Source organism: Diachasmimorpha longicaudata, chromosome 8 (assembly GCF_034640455.1).
Source record: "Diachasmimorpha longicaudata isolate KC_UGA_2023 chromosome 8, iyDiaLong2, whole genome shotgun sequence".
Lineage (NCBI taxonomy): Eukaryota > Metazoa > Arthropoda > Insecta > Hymenoptera > Braconidae > Diachasmimorpha > Diachasmimorpha longicaudata.
Window position 1 is genome coordinate 6,984,952 of NC_087232.1, and position 26,458 is coordinate 7,011,409.

Sequence of the window (26,458 nt, forward strand, 5' to 3'; positions counted from 1 at the left end):
AGGGCGACCAATACCCACTCTTTCTCACCCGACCAATGAGGGCGGTTGTTTAGAAAAGGGCGGCCAATATAAAACTTGAAAATTCATACGAATTCTTTATGTCGAGGACGAAGTTTATGAGACCTTTATAAGATGGATAAAACGTAGAGAATTGTGATCGAAGCGGTCAGAAAAATTACGATCATTTTGTATCTCTTCAAATAACCGCAGCGCCGTGCGTGTCCACCCTTCGGCCCCCCGCGCTCATGGAGTTTGGAACGTCCGCCGCTAATTGTAAACGCCCGCATTCTCGATTTTCCAGCAGCAAGACTAAAGGCTATGGCGTCGTCTGAGTTCTGTGTCACCTCGGATTTATGAGCCAAAACTCCTGAAAACCCTAAATATCTCACGAATTCCGATGAACTGGACCCACTTACGAATTTCCACGAAAATTGACTGAACGAGGTAAATAAAAAATTCAACAAAGATACCTGAGTTTTCATAATTATTGCAAATTCTGTTCATTACTTGTGGGCTGGAGGGGGGTTGGACATCGGCACATTTCGCTAGTGCGTCATGGCGGCAAATTTTCGTTACGAATCGATTACATTGCATGTACGGGTCTTAATGGAGGTTATTCGTTGATTCATATTGCATTATTAGATGGTGGTGGTGTTTACAGCTGTTAACGATTCTTTGAGTGTGTGAAATAATAATAATAATTCAACTATCCGCGGAAATTTACGTTTATTCATCTCCCACGACGATTGTCTTCCTAAAACAGGCTGTGTTCGAAGTAATGGTTCACTCAGAAGATCTTTTGTCTTTTGGCCGAATAGATCAATTGCTGTAATGAAATATGACATAAAATAGTCATGTCACCGCGGCTATGATGGATTCTGTCCCTTCAAGAATCTTGTGAGGGGAAAAAGAATTTATTTTAATTGAAAATAACAACGCAAAGAATAATTAAATCACGCGAGAGTTGAATGCAATGGAAATTCCTAATTTTCCAACGCCTGAGCCTTTTTTTTCGTTCCTCAAATGTGTATCACTAAAAGAAATAATTACTCAAAAAATACCTCTTATTTACTATTCAAGGAATGTTCGATGGAAGTTGGAATTGTCCGGAAACTGATTCCCGTCCACGTATTGACCTGTTGACCCTAGTCAAAGCTTAACTCGCCACTTTGAATTTCGAATAAAGGTGTGAGAAGATGAATAAACGACGAAGGACGTCTTCGGTGGCTAGTCGAGGAACGGAGGATGATCCCGAGGAAATACAACCTGAACCGGCCAAAAGGAGAAAGAAATTAGACCCTGTAAGCATTCCCTTAACTCCTCTGTCTGTTCTTGCTGTTCCATGTCTTACATTAGAAACATGTTGGGTGGGGACCCCTTTGAGATCTTGTTGAGAGTAATTAAAATCATTGGAACAAGTCCAATAATTTCTGTCCTCCAGTTGAGGATGTAATTACGTGGATGGCATAGGGGGAGTTGTTACGAAATTCTGTTGGGAACGAAACCCACTTATGTCACTATCTGGGGCTTTACCAACTTCAATTTTTTCGTGTATCCTAAATAATGAAAAAAAAATTGTAGCTTGGTGGAGGATATGTCATCAAAGTAAATTACAGATGAGAAACTTGTGAGAATCAGGTCTCTTGATATTCTTTCTGAAAGCACTCACTCCCTAGATAATCGACAAAGCTCATGGAATTCTGCCTCGGCAATTGGGATTATCTCAGTTCTTCAATTTATATTCACTCAGTTGTCAAATTGTCAGCTGTTTAAATAAAATACTTGCGTAGTAACTGCTTGATAAGTCGACTTTTCATAGTCGCTCAGGAAGTATAAAGTATTTGTTTTCCCGAAGCACATGTGATCGAAATTTAATTTACAGACTTAAAAATAGACTAAAAAATTAGAAAATAAATAAATACCCTGATATGTTCAATGTGAAATACATGATACTTGTTAATCATCAGCGTAGGAATCTTAGGTAGAATGAAGATTAGTTCTACAATATTTTTTTCTATCAGTGTATGTATGGTGAAATAAAACATAAGTTAAACCCTTCCCCAAAACCTTTTACCAATACAATCTAATCCATTTTTCCCTCCCCTAGAGTGACTTGTGCCAACAACTCTACGACATAATCCGCAACCAAAAAAAGGAAGATGGGAGCCTGCTCTGCGATGCCTTCATCCGTGTACCAAAGCGTCGTCAAGAACCTGGTTACTACGAAGTAGTCTCCAACCCCATGGACCTACTCAAAGTACAACAAAAATTGAAAACTGACGAGTACCGAGATATGGAGGACCTTGCAGCAGACGTTTACCTGATGGTAACCAACGCCAAGGCCTTCTATATGCGCACCTCGGCCGAATACAAGGACGCAAGTGATCTCTGGGAGCTTTGCGTTGCCACCAAGAGTCGAATAATGGAGGAGTACGAGGAAACCGAGCCAAAAGGAAAAATAATCCTGAAAGTGGGAAGATTCTCCCGTAAAGCTGCTGCCAAGCAAGACGAGTCTGAGGACACCTCAGAGAGTTCGACGAATCCTGATGAGGAGATGCAGCCTTACGAGGACCTTTTCATGGCGGTAATGACAGCCACAGATCCAGCGGATAACAACAGATCCCTCCATACGGTTTTCCAATTGAAGCCGTCGAAAAAATTGTACCCCGAGTATTACGAAATTATCGACAATCCAATTGATCTGAAGACAATCGCCAGGAAAATTCAAGAAGGAATGTACACCTGCTTGAGTGAAATGGAGAGAGATCTCCTGTTGATGTGCCGAAATGCGTGTCAATTTAACGAGCCCGGATCGCAGATTTACAAGGATGCAAAATTGTTCAAGAAGATCATCTCTTCGGCTGCCAGGAAGCAAGAGCCAGGCTCCAGTATACTCTCGAAATTGGCGACACCCTCCACGAGGAGCAAAAGAGGGAGTCGAGGGGGACAATCATTAATCGCTCAAATAGCTGCGCTCCCTGACGAAGACGAGGAAAGCGATGATGAGGAAGACGAATCAGCGGAGGCCGACGAGAGTGACAATGCCCAGTGGCAGCTATTTCAGACAATTAGAACAGCCCCCAATAGCCAAGGAGTGAGAATGAGCGAATTTTTTTGGAAGCTGCCGTCAAAACGAATGTATCCAGATTATTACAAGATGATTAAAAATCCCATTTCGTTACTCCAAATTAGATCGAAGATTAAGAAAGGGGAGTATGGGACCGTGAGTGAGGTCGCTGGGGACATGAACATCATGTTCGAGAACGCGAAGGTAATTATCAACTTTTTCATAGGGGACAGGAAGGCGAATGTGGTGTTAATCCTCTGACGAGAAGTCTCACACAGTTCCACTCCCATTCTATCAATACCGACAGGGATTGACAGGACTTTCTCGTCACAGGGTTAATGATGGAGATTTAAGAATTAAGAATGAGATGTTGTTGACGAGATAAACATGATTGTTTCGTAATTGAGCAATAATTTTGGGAAGAGTGGTTTTAGGGAGAAGTATCAAAAGACCCTTGCTATTGTCGAGCATTTCAGGAATCTGAAAAATATTTTATTCCACGATTAAAACTTCATCCTGATATTCAGCCTCCTTTTCTTCTTAATTTATTTAAAACTTCATTCACCTTATGAATTTAACTCTTAAGATTTATGAAATTATTTTGACTTCCAGAAATACAATACGCACACGTCTCGTCTATACAAATGCTCGGTGAAGCTACAGAAAATGATGCAGGAGAAGGTCCAAGAGCTTTTGGAATTCGATCAAGACTCGGATTCTGACTGCGAATCGGAAACGAATTCTCAACCAAAATTACTGAAACGTGCCTCCAATATGCTCACCAGAGGCAAATACAAGGATAACATTCCCCTGAAGAAGCGTCTCCACGCTCTTGTCAAGTGTGTAATAGAATACGTGTGCGAGGACGGTAGACAGCCAATGCTAATGTTTATGGAAAAACCCTCCAAGAAAATCTATCCAGACTACTATCAGGTGATATCAGAGCCCATCGATATGCTGCAGATCGAAGCGAATATAAAATCCGAAAAATATCAGAACGAGAATGAACTCATTCAGGACTTCAAATTGATGTTCAACAATTGTCGGCAGTATAACGAAGAGGGCTCTCTGATTTCCGAAGACGCCAACACACTGGAACGAGTATTGATGGAAAAGGTGAGAGAATTGGGACCACTGCCAGACAACCGTAAATCCATGAATATAACTCCGACGAGAAATGTTGGGCGTCCAAAGAAAATCGTACCCCTTCATCTTCAAAAGCTTCGAACTATGTACGATACAATAAAGGAATATCATGACGCAAAGGGGCGACAGTTGTCCCAGATATTCATGAAACTACCTAACAAGAACGAGTACCCTGACTACTACGAGGTCATAAAACAACCCATGAACATGGAGAAAATAGCCTCTACCCTGAAGACAAATGGATATGAGAGCCTGGACGAACTGGTGTCAGATTTTATCCTGATGTTCGACAATGCCTGCAAGTACAACGAGCCTGATTCCCAGATTTACAAAGATGCCTTAATCCTGCAACGTTTGGTACTCCAAACAAAATTACAACTGAGTGAGGACGAGGAGAGTGTTCCAGACGTTCCAGCAGCGGTCCAAGAGATATTGGCAACAATTTTCACTGCATTGTACAACCATCAGGACGAAGAGGGCCGTTGCTACTCAGATTCAATGGCAGAATTGCCAGAGCACGACGTTGTCCATGGTAAAAAAATCAGGGGATTGTCGTTGGATCTGATCAAACGTAGACTTGACAAAGGGGTTTACAAGCGACTTGACAGGTTCCAGGAGGATGTCTTTTCCTGTCTGGAGAGAGCTCGACATCTTTCTAGAACGGACTCCCAACCATTTGAAGACTCTGTTGAACTTCAGGCATTTTTCTTGAGAACTCGAGACGATGTAACTCGAAGTGGAGATCTTCTACATTCGCCAGCCCTCAACTACACCCTCCTAGATCTTTCTAATCAGGTAGCTGAGTTGAAACGTCTTAAATTCACGCAAGAATCGTCGTTACCCATCGAGGAAGAGTCCTGCGATGGTAATGACACGAAAGAAACAGCAGCAAGTCCTGTCCCGAGTGTCAATGTCAGTGAAAATGGTGGCACCATGAGTTTTAATCAGGAGACGTACAGAGCTGGTGATTTTGCTTATATCGAACCAACTGAGAGGGGCATGGAGTGCTCTGTTGTCCTGATCTTGAGACTCTGGACTAATGCTGAGGGACAGCAGATGTTGTATGGAAACGTGTTCTACAGGCCTAGTGAGACGTATCACGTTGCATCGAGAAAATTTCTTGACAAAGAATTATTCAAGAGTGATATACACATTGCGGTGCCTCTCAGCAAAATTGCTGGCAGGTGCTGTGTACTCAGTGTTAAAGATTATTTTCGGATGCAACCTGAGGGATATCTGGAGAAAGATGTGTACGTTTGTGAGTCGAGGTACTCCACCAGGGCGCGGAGCTTTAAGAAGATAAAAATCTGGAATTTCGATCCTGATAATTTGAAATTAGTCCCCAGGGACAAGAGTTTGGAACCTAAACGAGTTATTTCGGTGTACAAGGAGAGACTGGAAAAGCATAAGGAAGAAATTGCCGAGTTGGAAGAGGGGGAAAGAATTCTGGAGAAGGAAAAGCCAAATGTTGTCCTGTTTGATACTGGAGACAGTGAGAATACTTATTATGAGCAGTTCAACACTTGTGGAGGCACAGTGAAGACTGGAGACTTCGTTTATGTGGCAACTGAGGGGGGCAGACAGCAGATTGCACAGATTGATGCACTGTGGAGTACCAAGGATGGGAAGGGATATTTCAAGGGACCATGGCTACTGACACCGCCGGAAATTCCCCATGCACCGACCAAACTCTTTTATAAACAGGAATTGTTCTTGTCTGTTAACGAGTGTACACATCCCATCGTCGCCATTGTCGGAAAATGTGCTGTACTCGATTATGGAGAGTATATTTGCAGTGAGTATTACCCCAACCCCAAGACAACCCCAAGTATGTTCTCACCCTACTCCGTTGATATGAACATGAGCTAATGAAACTATTGATTATATTGTTTACAGGTCGACCCACAGAGATACCTGAGGACGATATATTCATTTGTGAATCTACCTACGATGAGAGTAAGAACCTGATGAGAAAACTGAATCAAGATGGTTTAAAAAAATACAATCACACATCGTCAGTAACTGAGGATGAGATTTATTTCTTCAGAAGACCGATAAACCCTGCAAAGGTGAGTCTCCATGAATTTATCAGAATCTTAGGGGTAATGGGAGGAGAAATAGCGAGTACAATTCACTAGAAAATCATTTCTTTCTTCTATGACGTAATTATCGATCGGATATTAAAAAAAAATCGGTTTGTCCATTCCGTCTTTCGCCGCTAACATTTTACGATGTAATTGCTTTTGTTGCATGTATTGCGTGTGTTGTAGGTATCGAGCGATGTGGCACAGGCACAATCACCCGTCAAGTCAATCGTATCCAGTACAGCTCAGTTTGAAATGGTAATTCATCTATCTAATATCGGCATTTCACGATGGACATATTTATTTTCGTCAATCAATGGAACTACATCAACATCACGCATGCTTACTTGCCTGTGCACAAGCTCATGCAGTTGGTGTTTTATTTCAGTTATTCATCGATTTATTATTTCACTAATTGATTGATTGTGCTAGTGGCTGCTCCAGCCTGAATCTGTGCATGAACATTTTATGCCGGCATATTTGCATATTATCTCATTTGTGACTATTTAGTTTTTTCATTTAGTTCCTCATTATTATTTTCGTTATGACGTTTTACTGAGGTTTCGTTTAGTTATGAAGTGGTAAATGAGGTTGAGTGGAATGTGGGTATTAGGGGAAGTGATCGATACAGTCACATTTATTATCCCTTAATGAAATTTAATGAAAAAGCATAATTTTTAAAGTCATTTCATTAATCTGCATTTAAAACTCATCTTTCTAAAAATGCTTTCGCGATGTAGATATCAGGTATCAAGATTCAAATTCAGCTCATAATATTCTGAGGTAGTTGTGTAGTCAAGAGGAAATAATGGATATCATAGCTGGAAAAAATTCAACAAGACATATTTCTCAGTACTCTCATCACATACCAATAATTGTCAATAGTTATTCACCACTTCAAAGCTAAACTAGTCACCATGAAGAAACACGTAAATTCGACGATCATCACTGACATTGAAATACATGAGCACCTGTTGGGTTCATCTTTGCAGAAAATTGAACGTTTAAAAAAAAATCTCACGTACAAAGAGGGGAATCAATTTCCGCGTTCGAGTTTTCCAGATTATCAAAATTATTGTCTATATACTTAGCGTGAATATTGATTAGAGTAATAAGACAATTGCATAAATGTCTTTCTCATATTCGTGAAAAAATGTATGCAATTGTCAATGAATTGGACCTTAGAATTAATACGTAATATTCAAAAAAATAAATAAATGGTGTAGGAAGCATCACCATTGCTACCGAAGCTGGAACCCGAAGTGCTAGGAATGGGAGTGGGATTAGGCGTAGGGGAGGACAGCATGGATGCAGGTGGGCCACCGTCCGTTGGTTCCACCGAAGCTCAACCGGTGCTCTCCAATACTCAAACGCCTGTATCTACTAAAAAGGTAGGCACGACGTGCAAATCGACAACTGCTCATTCATTGATTTATTTATCACCCCTTTATCTTCTGAATTAATGGTATTTTATTTAAACAATTTGCATTTTAGTTATCCATTGACTTTTTTTAATTCAATAAAATATGCCAGCATATTTATCTTTTTTTTTTCATAATTTGAAGTGTCAATATTTCATTTGATTATCAGAAAAGGATTTTCGTTATTAGTTCGTAGATTTGCACTCAATCATCTGATGATTAATATGCCATGATCATTTTTTTAACTGAAGAGTCAACGCAGTGGTGCAGAACAAGAGTAGAGTTTCAAAATTCAGTTGAATTATCTTTTGTTCTGTGTCACTCGTGTACTAACTACTAATCAATTGTCATTAAGTGGTTGGCGGATTATTTTTTTATTATTTACATTGTCTTCTCTTTCCTGTTTAGAAATCAACGGGTAAAAAATTAGTAACGGGCTATATTTTGTATTCGAGTAAAATGCGAACGCAGATTACTCAAAATAATCCGGACTCAACGTTTGGAGAGATTAGCAGAATTGTTGGCAACGAGGTATATATTTTCATGTCATTATACATTTTTATTTTCACCAAATAACTCTGGCGTTGATTTCATTGAGTATGTGCTTGAGACAAATGCATATTAGATTTGAAGGACATAGTTTATTTGAATGAAATTCCAGTGGAGAAAATTGCCAGCTGGTGAGAAACAGGCATGGGAGGAGAGAGCAGTTAAGATGAATGAAGGTGGTGAAGGGAAAACAACGGGTACTGGGACCGGTATTCCAAACGATCAAGTCTATGAGTGCTGTTGGGACAATTGTGATTGGCAATTTGAAGATATGACGGATTGTATCGATCACTGTATTGCTGAACAGACTGGACATGTGCAATCGTCGTTCATCAATGCAGCTCCTGACGCCTCTGAGTTTCAGTGCCAATGGAGGTCTTGTGGAAGAGTTAAAAAAGCAGTGCCACCATTTCCAAGTGTACAGAGACTTGCCAGGCATGTCAAAGAGGTCCATATTTCCAAGGGAAATGGAAGAATAATTCCACCCAATGAAAGAAGCAAGTACGTAAATTATTTCCTTGGTGTTTCCGCAGTAATTAAGAATATCCAAGTGTCTTGACAATTTTTTACTCCAGTTAGATAATAAAGCTTTCATTTAACGTCAATTGGACTTTTACTTTCCGGTCATTTTAGATTTTTTTAACTATTTAAACTTGTGGAAGCATATTGTTATGCCTTTTTCCTCGTCAACGTGACTAATTGATTCTTTTTCTTCAAGGAATTTTATGGCATCAAAAGGACCAACGATACTCCCGCCAATGGAATCAGGTAAAGTGAAAATTATTTATTATATTTTTTAGATAATATTTTTCCGAATAGAAACAATTTTATTATTTCTTGATAGAAATGGCTGATGTCTTTGTTTCCATTGTTTTAAAAATAAGCTCATAAAATTCTCATCTGATATCGACCGATTCTCTTCTCAGAGAATATTCCTACCTTTTCAGTAGCGCCCACAGTGACTCCACCGAATCCACCAAGTAATACCCCTGCGGTAAAACAACCTGAGCCATTATTTGTAGCTGTTCCCCCGAGACCAAGTCGTCTCCTTCACTCCGACGCATATTTAAGGTGAGGCATTGTCATGAGACAACACAAATTTCGGTTAATCATGTACTTTTGGAGATTTTTAATTGATATTTTTGGTGGAACTTTCCTTTTCAACTCCAAATGTTATTTAATCATTAATGAAATAATTAATTTGCTTTGTTCCAGATATATTGAAGGCTTAAACGTAGAAAATCGTTACATATCTAACTGGGACAAGCAGATGAATGCAACACCTGAGAATACGCAAATGCCTGATGTATCAAAACTACCAGCCGAGTGGCTTGGCAATGGTGTTGGCAATCACGGTAATGTCGTTAATGCCTTGTGGACACTTCGAAACATGATGATGCGGGATGTGTTAGCCATCAATAAAACTTTATAGTTTATCAATCGTTAAGATCTATATTCGTTCATATTTTATGATACCTTGAATAAAAAAAAGAAAAAGGAAAGAAGAGATAGAAAATGAGTGACAAATGATTACTGATGGAATAATTAGGACAGTGCTACTTTTTAAGACTGACGTTTGATTTCTTTTTAACTATGAAAAACAATTTTTTGTCAATGATTCACTCAAAGGTTCTCCTTGATTGATTACACGATTTATTGTAGTAGATTAAGTCGTTGTGGAATTTCTATTGTTCTTAGGTAATTTTTTTTTCTTTTTTTTTTTGCCTCGATCTTAAGGAATTCTCAAGATTGATTCCTTTATTTCTCAAATTGTTATTAGTTGCTGTTCGTAAACATAAATTTCATCAATAACGAAATTTCAGTATTGACACTAATGTAACAAATTTAAGAAAAAAATATTGGTATTATTTTGTAGATTAAAAGAGAAATTAATTAAGATTGTTATAATTTTCTTTGTACTTTGGGATAAACGATTTTATATCTTTGACAAAAATAATGGAAGCAACATTGACAAGTCTCGGGAGTTTTGGAGATTTCAAAAATCACTAACCCGACCACCGATCTGCCAGTCTCCCCATTTTGTTGGATTTTTCTCGGATTCGGGGATGTATTCACCGCTTTTTGGATCGACGTCAATTAGAAGGAGATCGTCAACTATAAATGAAGAGCAGAAATATTTTTTTTTAATTAATCATTGCTAAGAAAAAATAAACATAAAATTGTTTTTCCGGTCTTTCGAACTCCAGTGTACGGCTATAACTTTCTACTTACTCACCAGGCATTTCCGATTCCAATTTCTTGTGAAATTTCTTCATTCTCTCCGATTCATTTTGAGCGTTTCTTTGGTCTTTAAGAATAAATCCTATCAAGTAATACAAATGATAGTAGTAATGATGTCAATTCATTTTGAAACAAGAATTGTCTTCATTACCCGTGGAAAAATTCAGAAAATTTCTCTTTGGAATCGATCTCAGGAAAATAAATCTCTTTGCTGTCAACATTTCCAATGATTCTCTTGCGACAAATGACGAATGAAACATTTGAGAATGGTAAGCAGTTTTATTCTATCTGTTAAACATTTTTAAACACGAGAATAATCTTTCGAAAATTTTAAAAATCAGAGACTCGTCCTTTTCGTTCCCAATCACCATAACGAGTAGGTTCTGGACCTCGTGGACCTCCAACTTCACCGGTTTGAGGGTTCGTATTGTTGGGATGAGCCTCAAGTGGTTCTTTTTCCTGATATGGATGCTTTCCTTCTTCTAGTTCCTCTAATTTACCTAAAAATATTTTTTCAAACTTTATTAACCTGCTTCGGGTAGTGGAGCGTCTCCAGAGCCAATGCATTCGATGCAACATGCTCTCCATTTGATTATTTTCAAGGTCTTTTACCAAATAATAGGATATAGAATTATTCTCAGCCTAATCAAACCGGTTATATTTAGTTGAATTCTTTCACGACTTTCCTGGTAATGTTTTCTTTGAAATTGCCTACCTATTGGAGTTTTTTGTCGTAATTTCTTCCTAAATTCTTTCAGTCTTTCACTCTCCTTGACTCCACCATCGTCTGTACTTGCAAAACATCGAATCTCCCCTAGGAACAACAAAAATTATTATTATCACCCAATTACTAGGTTAGCTCGTTCGTTGTGATTAGAATCGACGGAACAATCACCAGCATGAGTCCATTGTTTAATCGTTGCCGGATTCAGTCTTTTGCCTGTGATTCGCAACATGGTGATAAAGTATCAAACGCAAACACTGTTAGCAGGCTTTATCATCAAACGTTTTCCTTAATTGATAGTACGAATACTTCCTAGAAGTGAGCCCGAGCTACTTCAAAATCCAAAAAGGTGGGAGACAATAAAAATTAGTTGGGTAATTTTTTCTCAATCATATATTTTTCTTCAATGTTTATGTAACAAAAAGCGAATCAATTTTATTTTCACACATATCCATGTTTGCTAGCAAACATAACCTATATTTTGAGATCAAAAACTCTTGTAATGGTGTTGGAAGAGGGTTTGCGTATCGGGTCGGCTGTTGATGCTCTGACAGGCGTTGTCTACAGCTCTGACGACTGTGGGGGACCCACAGCTAAATACTCCAACTGTATTACTCTGTAATTGAAATGATTATTAACTTACCAGAGCAATGAACCTCGATGAAATTGTCCCACATGAATTTTTGGTTTTTATTAGGCAATTATTTGTTAATCCCCTTATGTCGGGATTGATCACTGCTTAACCGACTATTTTGACGAATGAGGAAAATAATCATCAGAGAATTTCAATTCTGATCATTTTTTTCATCATCACGCAAATGATATATCCATTAAACTTACGTCTTTATGCATTGTGCCAATGGCCAATAGAAACTGCGAAAAATCTGGTCTTCCAAAGTGGGTGACTGCTCTCAAGCCAGTAAATAAAGACTTGTTCGAAATTTTCTGGAAGTGACGCTCACAGATATACTAAAATATAGAAGAATTATAGCATTATAGGACCTATTAACTGTGCTCCACTAATTCTCTAGCTCTGAAAATGATCGTCAGAAAAGTAAAATAATATTTGTTTTACCAGTAAAATGGTTCGAAGATCAAATTTCTGATAAAACTGAGTGATGAAGATGTGAATTGAAACAACATGTCTGACATCAACCTTCTCCACTTCCCTCAATATATCCACCATCCATTCGAATTGCTTTTGGGTCTGAGTGACCCAGATGAAATAAACCTTTCTATTCCTCAAGTTAAAGTTCTGATTAGTCTTATGAGCGATGTCTTTCAAGATTGATGCAAAGGGAGTCACACCAATTCCACTTGCGATCATAATTGAAATATTGTATTTGTTCCAGTTCTGATGGGACTCGCCGTAAGGACCATCGACGTGGATCTAGATCAACAAAAGTATCAAACCGAGTGAGTGTGCATTCTTCATCTCAATTTTCCAAATTATCGTATATAAATGCAGATTCTGCATGTTTTCTTTCTTCTCTAAGCTCAAGCCTCACTCTTGAATAATTAATGATTGATGTATAAACGGAAATATTCGAAAATCGATAAAAAATCGTGATTTTAAATTAATGAATTGGAGATCTACTTCCTTTAATCTCCACTAGAGATGATTCGGAGGAATAAATTTAATGGAACTGCTATTTGCAATAAAATGATAGTCAAACCTTAGGCATTTCGACGATTTCCTTCCTCGCGGGATCGAGCTTGTTCCTCATATTAATGGTCCAGGGTCCCACAGACCTGATATGCACCGACAAAGTCGATTCATGAGGAGCCGAGCTCAAGGTGAATGGATGGTACTCATTAGTATTGAGCGCCGGACATGAAATCCTCACCCACTGTCCTGCCTTGTACTGAAAGTGCAGTGGCTTCTGGAAAATCAAGCAGGTGACATTCGAGGGTAGAATGTCCACCTTCAGCAGTGGAATTTCAGTAGTTTTCCTCGTCGCTGTGAATATTTTATCAATCGTGAACAGAATCACAGGGCCAATGAAAAAATACTGGAAGTAGGGACCTTGCACTAGTCTTCCGCTTCCGTGGAGAAACATTAGAATGAAAAAAATTGGATAGAGAGAGTGGCCATAGTCGAACCACTTGTAGATTCTCCTCCTCACCACGGGCAGCGAGCAAACGAAGATTATTCCAGTTACCAGGGTGAGCAACATTGCCGTGACCCCGGTCATTGTTCCCCACACCCAGTACTGAAATTTCGGGAGCTCGTGGGATGCGTGGAAATAATTTCTGAATAAACACGTGAGGTCGTCCGCTGTCTGGGTCGATATGTAGTAAAAGTTGAAACCGTGTCCGATCACGTGAATCAGGGTGAAGACGAGGCCCCAGCAGGCGATGTACTTGTGCATTTCAATGGCCGAGTCGAAGGGAATGTAAAACTGGAGAAATGTGTCTCGGAGAATTGTTATGGTGTTGTGACACATCGTCACCAATAGGCTGGAGAAAGCAAACATCATCGCCGAAGCTGCACCTCGAGTCACTGATACACCGAAGTTGGTGATTTGGCGCAGGCCATTGTGCTCTCTCAAAAATGTGTAGTAATGAAATCTCTCGGCGAAGATGCCGAATAAAACTGTCGTATATAGTACCACCCAGAAGATTTCAAGTTGTTTATTGGCCACGAATTTCATGACTGGGTGCCACCGACTATCATGAGCCTTGACACTCTTCACAATATCCGTATTATTAACTATCGAATCTATAGGATCAGCATCAGTCGATCTTCCCCCCACAATCCTCATCCTCAGGTCCTTGGGATCGGCGTACAATCCCTCTACAGTTCTTTTCACCTCCCCAATGAACTTAGACTTGACCGTAGCTTTTCCCGCATGCAACTTCTTGCTCGTTCCCTCAGCATTGACATTGAACTCCAGTTCAGCGTAGCTTAATTTATCATTGAATTCCCCAAGAATATTCTTGAAATCGAGTATATCTATTGTTGGCTTGCCAGCCAATTGTGCCTCCTCCATCATTGAGTGAATCAATGAATCCAATTTGTCATCAGAAATATCAGCATTGACCGTGTCCATGAACGATCTCAGCATGTGCGCAAAATCCTCGCGCTTGAGATGTCCAACTCCATTGATATCATACATATCGAACAGCAATTGGAGTTTCTCCTCAGCTGTTCCTTTCAGGAACAGCACTAACATGTCGATGAACTCTCGAAATGATATGAAACCATTTTTATCAGTGTCAATCAGATTGAACATTTTACGAACAAATTCGGAATCTACTCGCATTGTCAGAGCCTCAGCAAATTCGAGGATCGTTAACTCCGTGTGAATGACTTCCTTGGCGACCTCGGAGTCGATTCGGAGAATCTCGTCTTCTGAATGAGCTATGTTGAAGGCCTGAGAAAAAACCACTCGAAAAAATTGCTCCAACTTCTTCTGTCTGACTTTCATAGTTACAGCTTGTTTGAGAACTGCGATTGTAGTAATTCTAGCGACTGTTTCCCGCTCCACCCCAATGTCTATCAGAAATCGTTCCAGTGTTACCACAAAAGTATTCCGTAGGTAGATCGAAGCGAATTTGAGGACCAAATCGTAATTGTGTTCAACTCTGAGCAATAAATGACAGCTGTCGTGGCCAATAAACATAAGAACTTTCTTACACGATGCAAGATCTAGGGCCCGTGTCAAATGGCCCAAAGCATTTTTAACTTGTATCTGTTTACTATTCCTATTTAACTGAACAATAACGCATCTATTGGGTGAGGAAAAGCCCATCCACTCGTGAGCCATGTGCATGTTAGCAGAATCCTCAGAGCTCGGGGTATTCTCCAACTTTGCATGAATTTTATTTTTCGTGTGGCGGCGGTATAATTTAACCAGAATCAGCAGAAGCAAGGAACCGAAGAAGACACCCGTTGATGTGAAGGTCAACGTAAATGCCAATTCACTATTTGCAAAATAATCGTAACTTCTCAGGGGAGTACATTCCTCTGTCCTAGACGCAGTTACTGGCGGTGCGTGCCAACACGGAATTGATGTACGATTCAAATACGAACAATTACCTTTGGTCACCATTCGCAAACAATTTGGCTGTATCTCGAAGTCCGATATGGGAACCCTGAAGACATTTTTTGGGAGGTCGTCCTCGCTTATATCCGTGACACTTATGAGAATGTCTCGAAAGGATAGTGCTCGCAGTCGTTTGATTTCTTCAGGCGTGAATAATCCATTGTTGTTATTCTCGAACCAAAATCGATCGCCATTCCGAATCCTCTTGAATTGATCGGCAATAATTTTCCTGAACAGCTCTCCGGGACCATCTTCAGTCTCCATGATTCCCCCAACCCAAAGATCGATGTCGTCGAATTTCCTGTAGAGTTTTTTTAATCTTTTCCGGATCGTCGAATCAACTCTCACGAAGTGAGACCAACTCTCGACCGGATGCAGGTTGTAGAATTTCCTCACTGTGTTGTAATCGGGGATTCCGTGATCACGAGCTCGTTGAATATTCAGTGCCATAAGGTCACGACGTGAGAATTCTAATGGTCCAAATACGCTCTTCCGGAGATCGTCGACAATTTTATGATCTTCAGCTTCAGTCAACTGGACTACCATTCCCCTGAGCAGATCCTCGATGAGAATATGTCCATCAATTGTCTCACCATCTTGACGGAGTTTATTCTACAAATTACGTGATGAGCAGAATCAGAACAGTCTCTTTTGCATTCCCTAGTGTGATTTTTTTCGTAAAAGCTGAGGAATTGAGCTTCATGTGACAGGAATCAAGGGCTGACCCTCGTAGTTTTGGAAATTGATCCCGATATTTTCTAGGATTCGGGGACAAGACAAAGGACACGTGATTTTTTTTGTTGATCATTTTTTGTTCACGAGAATGTTATTTTATTATTCAGGGAGCTATGGGTTACGCACGAAATTCGCATACAGTCACACGCAGACCATAGAAACAGGTAAATCAGGACTCTAAGGTTTGTCCCCATTATTTAATCACCCCATACCCTACACCCCATAAAAAAACATGCTACAGCATCGTGCGAGCAGCGGATTGTGTTGACTCCTGCTAAGTTCAATGCAGATAAACTCCCCGGACTTCGAGGCGCAAGTTCCAATTTTCTGGGACCCTTGTTTGTTTATTTATTTTAAAATGAATAATGTCAGTTTACCCAGTTTCGCAACATCATCGATACGCTAGGAAGGAAGTGAGGGGAGAAAATTCTAAATTTTTCGAGGCAACGATTACCCCGAGTTCCTTTTCGTTAGTATTCAGCAGCGATAAGTCGCCCTGCACGGTCTCTCTTTCAACTGACCTGGCACATCGCTCTGTAAATATTGTGAGTGAGTTCCTTGTTGTTTGTCTGTATTGCTCAATAATCTTCTGACTTCGCCACGATACTAAGCTTCCAGAGAATATTATCTCGGAGTTTCTCGAGAATTAACCGGTGAGTGTAATTGATTTTTGTGACAGTAATTATGAAATTTCGTGGTTTAAGAGTCTAGTTGCTGGTCATTTAGGGATCATTTGGGGTCTCTAAATTCTAGGTAATGAACCGGTTTTCCAGAATGTTCCGTAAATTTTGATTGTCTCGGCTGTTGAACATTACTGCGCCCGTTAACTTTTGTCAACTCGGTAAATTTACTTTTCTATTCCGTAATAATAGTGAATATGAACTACAAGATTTGTAATTTTAACTGAATATATATTTTATATATTCCTTGCTGTGTGGAAAAAAATAAGGAGGAAATATATAGATTTTCTCATCATCCTAGAAAAAATTGCAATCAATTTTCAAAGGGAGGAGCGAATGAGTGTCAGGGCATTTGCATTAATTTTTCAATACCTTCGGCAACCAGTAATTATTGCACGTGCGGATGGCTTTTTCCATATATCCGCGGAATGTGCACCCTTCTTTTCCCCCTTCCTTTCGATAAACACCGGCAGGGACTAGCGTGTGCCCAAATCGAAATGCGGCAGATTGAAAGACCTGTTCAATTTGTGGATCAACAGCGGGGTCGTAACCTTCGAACAACAAAAGAAGGAACATTAAATAATTACAGACTTCACAGTCTTGAAACCGTAACCATTCCGTCAACGTTAGAGTTGACTGAATTTACCTGTATAGTTTTCAAGGTCCTCTCCCAGCCATTGGGGCAGCCACTCATATACAACGATACTTTGTTGCGAAGCAATGACCCACTTTCGTGCCTCGTTATAAATTTTCTCACCAGTCCAGCTGGGATTTTGAATCTTCAAATTTTTGGCAATTGCATTGTGCCATCTAAACCAGACGACTCCAAACGATAGCAGAAACGGATTTTCGTTGCCTCGGGGATTCCCCAATTCTGCAGTTCAACAGAAATCACATCGATAAGTCAAAAGAAGAAAAAAATTCAAAAAACGTAGGTGGAGATACCTCATCAGTGAGGGAATGACAAAAATCAATTTCTGAAATTGATTCAACTAAGAGAGAAACAATAAATTACATTCTAACCCTCCAAGACCCTTGAACCCCCCAAAAGTTCCCAAAGCTGAAATAAACAAGAGCAGAAAGCTCTGCAGACCCTAAACCCCTTGAAATGCATTCTCTCCTCGTCCCTCGTGGCCTCCCCTCTCTCCGGGTATTATCGCGCCTCATGGGAAAGCTCTCCATCCGAGACGCTTTGAACTCCGCCCTAGACGAGGAACTCGCCAACAATCCCACAGTCTTCATCATCGGCGAAGAAGTCGCCCAATACGATGGAGCTTACAAGGTGACAAAAGGCCTCTGGGAGAAGTACGGTGACAAGCGAGTGATTGACACCCCGATAACCGAAGCTGGATTCGCTGGAATAGCGATTGGAGCTGCTATTGCAGGTCTCCGTCCAATCTGCGAGTTCATGACCTTCAATTTCTCGATGCAGGCGATTGATCGTGTGGTAAATGCAGCGGCGAAGAATCTCTACATGTCGGCAGGAAGATATCCCGTGCCAATTGTCTTCAGGGGACCCAATGGCAATGCCAAGGGATTGGCAGCACAACACTCGCAGTGCTTTGCCGCTTGGTATATGAGTGTACCCGGGCTCAAAGTCATGTCTCCATCTACGAGTGAGGACTACAGGGGATGTCTGAAGGCAGGAGTCAGAGATCCCGATCCGGTGGTGATTCTGGAGTCAGAGTTGCTCTATAATATGGAGTTTGAGGTGTCCAATGAGGCTTTAGACAAGGACTTCATTGTGCCCATTGGAAAGGGCAAAATCGAACGTCAAGGTCAGCATATAACCCTTGTGTGTCATGGACAAGCTACTTGGCATGTTATGAGGGCAGCTGAGATGCTCGGGGCTGTTGGGATCGAGGCTGAGGTCGTTAATTTGAGATCACTGAGGCCTGTCGATTGGGCAATGATTTTTGAGTCCATTGGAAAGACTCATCGACTTATGGTAGTCGAGCTAGGGTGGCCTAGATGTGGGGTTGGAGCTGAAATCTGCTCCACTGTTATGGAGAATCCAGTTTTCTTTCAACTGGATGCTCCTGCTGTCAGGTGTACTGGCATTGATGTGCCCATGCCGTATTCGGATAAGATTGAGTATGAATGCACACCGAAGGACCATCATATTGTCGAGTATGCTAAGAAGATTTGTGGAATTAAGATATGAAAACCTGATGCATTTATTCTTCAGGGTCTTTTGATGGCCATTTTTACTGTAGCTCATTCTCTTGAATGGAGAGACCGGCGAAAATTAAATAGACAATTTGACGGATTCGAAGAAATTTAGATTATTTTACTCACTGAAGAATCTGTCGACGTTCTCCAGAGAATGTTGCTTCACGTACTCGTGATGGCAACTCGGTGGAGGTGGGTTAAACATTGGAAGTCTGACCTTGTTCTCTTCCGGGTACTGTCCCCCCAAACTGGAGGCCAGTAGTCCACCATCGACGAGTTTATTGTTAGCATCGAGACGAAGATAATCAGACCAAGCCTTGGTGGTTCCATATATGAGACCACCATCGAGGAATGGAGTGATTTCATTCAACTAGAATCATATGAAATTAATCGATGTGAATTTTTAACTGAAATTGAGGGTTCATTACTTGCTGTCTAGGATTATTTGGAGACTGTCCTGTGCGTTCATCGTAACGAGTTCTTAGCACTGGCATCACAGTGTGGTTACTGCTCATACGGTACGGGTGATTATTTGGGATTGGTATGTTTATATATTCTGGAGGACACGCCGGTCTCTGGGCATCCAGTATTTCCTCAACTACGTGTTGTCCTGAAAAATCATTTTCCCATGTCCCAGAAATTATTGACTTTCGGTTTTAAATGAGGCTTGACCAGCTATTAGTTAGTTAAATGAATTCTTTGATATAAAAATAATATTGGTATCAAACCAATTTCTCACCGAAAAAGACGAGCAAGGCATTTCTTCCGGTTCTGGATTTTGATCCGATAGGGCCATCCAGCAGTTGTTCACTGAGTTCTAGTGGATTAGGACGATTCTGTCCAGCCAGTGTATAGACCCCGTCCGCATAAGCAGCCGGAGTTGATCGCAAGAGCGGTGTGTCCACCGCCCCCAGCTCCGGCCTCCCAAGGTTATTGTACCATCCATCATACCCTGGGTATTCGATAGATTCATTCCGGGGCAAGGGTATTGCCTCATTAGGATTTACAAGGTTTCCAAGCAATCGAGGAATTATTGTATCTCTCGGAATAGGATCGGGCACCGTTGGTATCTCGGGTATCACTTGTTCAGTGGGCATAGGTACCTTATGTAAATATTACATTAGAGTTAGCACATTATGTCATTATGTTATGTTATTTAATTTTATACTGAGTTTCATTGTTCTTCAATCACATTATATTTCCTCACTCGCTCATCAAAATTACCTCAGCTTGCTCCGGATGCATCGGGTGTGTCTCATTGCCCTGGCCCGATACTCCACACCCAATCATCATTACTACAATCATCCACTTCATTTTCAATGACAAAACCGTCGAAACACTAATTTGTCAGTCTAACCGCTTTCTAGGCTTAATAACACGAAAAAAAATTTCATTTCCAGATCAGTACCGACCTCACGCTCGGGAGCTTTGGAACTGTACTTGAAGGATGTTCGAAACTTTCCCAGTTTGATAAAACGTCCGGAAGTTGCTGAATTTATCTCCATGATTCATCGACGAGTGCTGTGGGAGAACAGAAAAAATTTATTGCTCTGTGATGCAGCCCCGTCAGAAAATTTTGGCATACGCCATTGTCAGCCGCCTAATAGTGATATTTCTCCAGTTGATCTTCAACAGCATCATCCCAGACCACGAACCAGAGGTCTTCAGAACACCTCTAGATCCCTATGAGAACGTATCATTTTTGGACAAGGTCGTCTCCTTCCTCTTCGGTGGATTGACTCGTTGGGACTCCGAATATTACATCCACATCGCAAAATATGGGTATACATACGAAAATACACTGGCCTTTCCGCCCATGTACCCGATGACTGTCAGAGCGGTAGCAAAAATTTTCAGGAAAACTTTCTTCTTGTTGAACTATCACAGTGTCATAACTCTCTCAGCGATTGGCATCAACTTCTTCTGTTTTCTTAAATCAGCACTGGTACTGTACGACCTGACGTCCACCATATGGAATCAGAAATTTGGGTACAAAGTGGCCCTTTTATACTGCGTTGGTCCAGCCTCCATCTTCTTCACTGCAGCCTACACAGAATCCATGTTCGCGTACATAACGTTTTTTGCTATGCTCAAATCAGTTCAGAAGAATTATTTCGTCAGTATTCCCATTGGATTATCTACACTAGTGAGATCTAATGGATTACTCAACGTTGGCTTCCCCTTGTACGTCTGTTTACAAGATATCATCGGTCATGTTTCCATGTCCCGGAGGATAAATTCTGAACAACAGTCGAAATTTTTACTACAACTGTCTGCATGGTCGAAGACCTTATTGAAACTTTGTGCTACAATTATATTGTCGTTTACACCATTTTTATTGCTACAGACTTACAATTACACTTTGTACTGTACGCACATTGGCAATTCAACATACATGCCGCCACACGTGAGAGACTATGGCGAAGTTAATAGATTTATAATGCCTGGTGGGGATATTCCACCCTGGTGTCACTATCGAATGCCCATGTCCTATTTTTACATTCAAAACCACTACTGGAATGTCGGCTTTATGAATTATTACGAATTGAAACAAATTCCCAATTTTGTGCTAGCATTGCCGATAATGTACTTCATGTTCAGGTTTATTTATAAGTACTTATTAGAGAACTGGGCAGCAGTTGTGAGTATGAAAGTATTGACATTAGACGTTCGGAAGCATGGCGGTCTGAGAAAAGATTATCCTGCCAAGATTTTTCCATTTGTCGTTCATGGATTATTTTTAACTTTGTTTTGTATATTTTATGTACATATCCAAGTCAGTACAAGACTTCTTGCATCTGCCAGTCCAATTTTGTATTGGTATGCGGCAATTATATTGACTAATGAGGAACGCAACGATTTGCATTATCAGCACGACGTCCGTTTAGGATTCAATATATTTTTCAGAACTCCAACTACACGGTCCATCGAACCGAGATTAGTCATAGCATATTTTACGTCATACATCTTCGTTGGTACCATCTTTTATTCCAATTTTCTGCCGTGGACGTGAAACGAAATTTGTGTAACTTGATTATTTCAGTCGCTAATCATTTTTTAGTAATTTTTACGACACACATGTGGGTGAGAATATCAAAACAAAAGGCAGATTAATAGGATTTTTTTAATGACAAATTGAATCACAACATGATTTACTCATAAAATAATTAAATTCATTCACAATTTATGTGTCATTTACAAAATTATTATTTGGTTCATCCTAATTTTGTATGCAATGATTTGAAGAATAATTTAGTTCTTTTTAACTCGTATTTTTCTGTATCATACGAATTGACGATTCTACGGATTCTCAGTCCGTTTTAACTTTGAGTTAATTGAATAAAGTAACGTATTCTAATGAAAATGGAAGTGACAAAAATTATTCTAAACTCTGAAGACATGCATTCATTCCGGAAACCTCATTGGCATATTCCTGGATTCACTTTCACTTTTCATAAATATATGTAATATTTTCAAACATCTACGTCATCAACAAAAGGAGGATTCGACCGAATCAATTAAGACTCTGCTTTATTGTGTCCCTTCTTATGCCTCAATATTTCAATCGGAGTCAGCCATAATGTTTCTTTACACTCGTCACACTCATACTCCTTACAATTGGCCTTTCTCTTCCCTTTAACACTATTCCCCCCTTCTCTTTCCCCCTGGCCTATCTTTTTACTCTGAGTCTTATCACACAGCGTTCGATGCTGCAGTTTCCCAACACACCCCACAATCCCCCTAAAATCACATTTATCACATTCCCAAGGGCTCTCCATCATCTCCCCAGCAATCCTATCACTCCAGTCATTCTCCAACAAGCAATTATACGTAACATACTCATTAACCTTGACTCCCCCTTTTGCCCCATTCACCACACATTTGAAATTCTCCTCAAAGGGATTACTGTCCCCAAAACTGTGCGTCATATCGTTCTCCCCAGGTCCAACGAAAATTCGGTTTAAATCAGCCGGGAGAAGCCTCTTAATGGTGTAAGGAACACTGGTGTGCATGAACTCGATCAAATTTCTATTCAGCTCATACTCCATTTCCTGTAGCCGCTGCACTTCCTCGTCTTCCTCGTCGGTCTTGGCATCCTTCAGCTGTCTCTTCAGCAACAGATCCCACTGCGCTCTAATTCTGATGGCCCTGATCAGCAGATTCATTCCGCTATCAATTATGGGAAATTCCAGCCCCAATGAATTATCACAAACAATAACAGAGATCACCGAATTAGTGTCGAGCTCTTGAGAAAATAAAAGAAGAGTCTGAGCAGCTGGCATCCTCAAGGTATTCACTAAGTATGGTTTAGTCGTTTCGAGAAGTGATAAGTAAGCCAATAGCTGATGCTTAGGACTCACGGGAGTCTTTGACTTGAACCCAGGCACATCAACAATGTCGGGCTCCTCAAGATGTAAAATCTGCGGATGATTTCCGAAGTAACTCATCGGGTGGAGGGCGACGTAGGGTTTTGATTTAGTATGAAATAACTGCTCATTCGTGGATTTACAGTAATTAAATTCATCAGCAATGGCGAATTGTGGGTAGAGTCCACTGCAAAGAATCAGTTTTAACATTGTTAGATCTTTATAGGAGCAGGCGGTACTGGCGTTCAGGAGATTCTGCACCTGGGAAGCATCATTCCTCATTCTGAACTCGACGTCTTTAATGTCAATTTCGTCGTTGTCGTTATCGTTGTCCAGTTGAAGGTCAAATTCATCGACTTTCAATTGCTTTCTTTTTCTATTACTCGATGATTGCCTGTAGGTTCTTTTCAATGACTTCAGGAGTTTGAGTTCACCATATCTGAGGGCTCTTTCACTGCTTGACATCGATGAATTCGGCTCTTCATTCTGGTTCTTCATCAGATTGCAGTCTTTGAGGAGATCTTTGAACTGACTTCGTAGCTTTGTCATTTCGTAAAAACGTTGCTCCTCGAGACCTCGACGTTTGCACCACCTTCTGCTGGTGCTGCTCGTGTTTCGGCCTTCATGACTGTTCTCCTGTTTGACTTCCAGCCATTCTTTATAAGCATTGAGCAGCGTGATGGGGTCTCCATGATCGGATTCCAATTTTTTTCGAGATGTTTCACACTCTGAATCCTTGAACGCTCGATTTGTGAAGGGATTTTGAATGCTGAGAGCAGCAGCTAGAGAAAGAACAGGATCTACCTGATGAAAAATCGAACCCATTATCAACATTTTTCCTATGGTGATGTCCACAGGAAGTCTTGATAATGTCTTGCCAATGCATGTGAGTTTTTCATTCTCCGTGATTGCCCCATGCTCCTTGAGGGAGAGAATGGAATTCTCGAGGCTCTGCGGGGGAGGGGGCTCGATAAAGGGAAATTTTCGAGGGTCGGGCAGGCCCATTGCCATCATCTGGAGGAGAAGAGAATCCAGTGGGACACGCTGAATTTCAGGAGTTGAATATTTCTCGAGAGAGGTGAATTCTTCGTCGGAGTACACCCGGTAGCACACACCTGGACCCGTTCGACCTGCTCGACCTTTTCTTTGTTCAGCACTTGCTTTCGATATCCAAAATTCTTTGAGACGCTGCATCTTGCAGCTGGGGTCGTAGCTCATCTCTTTGACCTTTCCTGAGTCAGCGACGAATCGTATTCCGTCGATCGTGATTGAGGTCTCCGCAATATTAGTCGATACAATGCACTTCCTCACGCCGTCCGGGGGATAATCAAAGACCTTATCTTGTTCGGAGATGGAGAGGGTAGAGTGCAGGGGCAAAATAATCCAGTTGGTTTTTTTTTGGGCATACTCTTTGGCAGCATCTACAACTGCAGTTATCTCACTCATTCCACTCAAGAAAATCAGCAAATCCCCCTTCTCCTCTGGGGGATATTTTTTATCAATCAACTGAAGGATTTGAACGTAGGGTGAAGGATTGAACCGGTCATTTTTGTATTTAAAATCGTCGATCGTTATCGGACGATAGAGGAGCTGAATTGGGTACAGACGACCTGGTACCTGAATTATTCGAACCTCCTCCTTGGCAAAGTAGGAGCCGAAAAGCTGAATATTAATGGTGGCGGACATAAGCACCAGTTTCAGGTCAGGTCTCTGGTAAATTAGACACTTCATTATACCTAGGAGGAAGTCTCCGTAGAGGTGGCGTTCATGCACCTCGTCGAGGACTACTACATCGTACTGAGAGAGACCGGTCTCCGAAGAGACTTGACGCAAGAGGAGACCTTCGGTTATGAAGGTTATTTGTGTGTTCTGGTTGCGTTGCTTCTCGAAACGGATTTGATAGCCCACCACTGGCAAGTTTTCGGTGAGGGTCTCGAATGCCACGCGCTTCGAGAGGGATATACAGGCGATCCTGCGAGGCTGAGTGCATGCTGAAACAGCAGAAAGGGAAATTTTGACTGTATTTAACACGCTCGGAATAGGCCTAGTATTGAATGAAGGTGACTAACAATAATTGTACCTATTTTTGTGAATCCCGCGGAGTACAGATACTGAGGTACCTGAGTAGATTTTCCACAGCCAGTGTCGCCAGCGATGATCACCACCCTTTCCTCCTTAACAGCCTCAATAATCTCCTGCCTGTGCTTCGCAACTGGCAAATTTGCCTGGTTCTCCCTCAACTTCTTCAGCTTTCTGAACTTCTCCTTTTGCTTGAAGTCCACATAAAGCATAATAATGTCTTTGAACCGGTCCAACTGGAAATCGGACAGCTCTCTTGTCTGTTGAATTCTAGCAAAGAGCTCTCCGAACTTCAGATTTAGCCTCAGGTTGAGACAATAGCTTTTATGATAACAATCGGGAACTCCAATTGAATTCAACTTTGCATGCGACGGTGGAGGTTCTTGACTCCCTCCCAACTTCTTCTGCACATCTTCGTATTTTTTTAGAAATCCCCAGAAGTCGTCAGGGTTCTGCACTAAATTGGGATTCGCAGAAAAGACTTTATTCAACTCGTACCTAAATCTAGTGAATGTGAAGTCGTCCGAATTCTCTGATGATCTCCGATGATGGTGGGATTCTGAAGTGGACGAAGCTCCGAAATCATCTGCATGTCGTCGTGTCTTATCATTCTCTCTGTCTCTTCTGGATTTTCTTGAAGAACTCATTGTTTTGAAACGTTAGATATTTCACTTCTAACCTCAAATTCACTTTTCCATCTCTTCCATATCGAAGACAATTCATTTATGTCTAGGAATCAAGAGATTTATGATTTATCCGCTCTACCCTGACCCTGACGAGGATCAACATATTTGTTGCACTTTATTATTTCCTTCCTACTGCTGCAAAACGTCTTGGGAGAAAAAATTGTCAACAATAGAATTGTAGTAGCGGGGGGAAGTCACATGGCTTGGCGGGAGAAATTGAAGAATTGCCAAATACAAGACCGCTTACCTTCAGTCGCAACTTGTTTGTTACTCCTTTAATCAAAAGATACAAAATCAGGGAAAGACTTTGATCGTTCACACCAATGTTAGACATATCGATATTTTTTCATGATTCAAGTTCGGCCCCATGGTCGGTCCTTGAGTATCAGAAAAGTAGTACGATAAGATATGATTTTTTCATCCATTGCATCATTCATTTTGAGCAAAATCTTCGAGAC

General features: G+C 40.8%; 6 protein-coding genes across 10 annotated transcripts; 3 read left to right on the forward strand and 3 right to left on the reverse strand.

The window, feature by feature from the left end:
- Positions 1-284: 284 nt before the first annotated feature.
- Positions 285-10,166, forward strand: LOC135164965 (protein polybromo-1). Of its 4 annotated transcripts, none has more exons than XM_064125786.1 (12): positions 285-444; positions 1,081-1,301; positions 2,108-3,271; positions 3,680-6,008; positions 6,110-6,282; positions 6,484-6,555; positions 7,524-7,688; positions 8,127-8,249; positions 8,380-8,768; positions 8,986-9,035; positions 9,194-9,338; positions 9,483-10,166. In XM_064125786.1, exons 2-12 carry the CDS (start codon positions 1,197-1,199, stop codon positions 9,697-9,699), a joined length of 4,932 nt encoding a protein of 1,643 aa, XP_063981856.1. In that variant the 5' UTR covers positions 285-444; positions 1,081-1,196; the 3' UTR covers positions 9,700-10,166. The 4 variants fall into 4 exon arrangements, with proteins under 4 accessions (XP_063981856.1, XP_063981860.1, XP_063981859.1 ...); XM_064125788.1 differs by lacking the exon at positions 285-444 and adding an exon at positions 666-897; XM_064125790.1 differs by lacking the exon at positions 7,524-7,688.
- A 601-nt stretch (positions 10,167-10,767) lies between these two features.
- On the reverse strand, positions 10,768-11,544 carry LOC135164994 (succinate dehydrogenase assembly factor 4, mitochondrial). Its single transcript, XM_064125837.1, has 3 exons — positions 11,404-11,544; positions 11,224-11,322; positions 10,768-11,008 (listed from the first exon to the last, which is right to left on the reverse strand). The coding sequence occupies exons 1-3, from the start codon at positions 11,462-11,464 to the stop codon at positions 10,839-10,841; spliced, it is 330 nt and encodes a 109-aa protein (XP_063981907.1). The 5' UTR covers positions 11,465-11,544; the 3' UTR covers positions 10,768-10,838.
- Pig-v (Phosphatidylinositol glycan anchor biosynthesis class V) lies at positions 11,438-22,232 on the forward strand. The gene is made up of 2 exons (XM_064125817.1): positions 11,438-11,581; positions 20,269-22,232. Exon 2 carries the CDS (start codon positions 20,424-20,426, stop codon positions 21,879-21,881), a length of 1,458 nt encoding a protein of 485 aa, XP_063981887.1. The 5' UTR covers positions 11,438-11,581; positions 20,269-20,423; the 3' UTR covers positions 21,882-22,232.
- Positions 11,707-20,269, reverse strand: LOC135164966 (dual oxidase-like). Its single transcript, XM_064125791.1, has 10 exons — positions 20,093-20,269; positions 19,608-19,971; positions 19,297-19,478; positions 18,995-19,238; positions 17,343-17,570; positions 17,069-17,247; positions 12,909-15,893; positions 12,308-12,622; positions 12,073-12,201; positions 11,707-11,848 (listed from the first exon to the last, which is right to left on the reverse strand). Exons 1-10 carry the CDS (start codon positions 20,180-20,182, stop codon positions 11,720-11,722), a joined length of 4,845 nt encoding a protein of 1,614 aa, XP_063981861.1. The 5' UTR covers positions 20,183-20,269; the 3' UTR covers positions 11,707-11,719.
- Positions 17,542-18,946, forward strand: LOC135164983 (pyruvate dehydrogenase E1 component subunit beta, mitochondrial-like). The gene has a single exon (XM_064125824.1). The coding sequence runs from the start codon at positions 17,805-17,807 to the stop codon at positions 18,858-18,860; it is 1,056 nt and encodes a 351-aa protein (XP_063981894.1). The 5' UTR covers positions 17,542-17,804; the 3' UTR covers positions 18,861-18,946.
- On the reverse strand, positions 21,603-26,448 carry LOC135164968 (probable ATP-dependent RNA helicase DHX34). 2 transcript variants are annotated; one of them, XM_064125796.1, is made up of 3 exons: positions 26,248-26,448; positions 25,316-26,146; positions 21,603-25,226 (listed from the first exon to the last, which is right to left on the reverse strand). In XM_064125796.1, the coding sequence occupies exons 2-3, from the start codon at positions 25,959-25,961 to the stop codon at positions 22,387-22,389; spliced, it is 3,486 nt and encodes a 1,161-aa protein (XP_063981866.1). In that variant the 5' UTR covers positions 25,962-26,146; positions 26,248-26,448; the 3' UTR covers positions 21,603-22,386. The 2 variants fall into 2 exon arrangements, with proteins under 2 accessions (XP_063981866.1, XP_063981865.1); XM_064125795.1 differs by having other exon boundaries at positions 25,316-26,448.
- Positions 26,449-26,458: the final 10 nt, after the last annotated feature.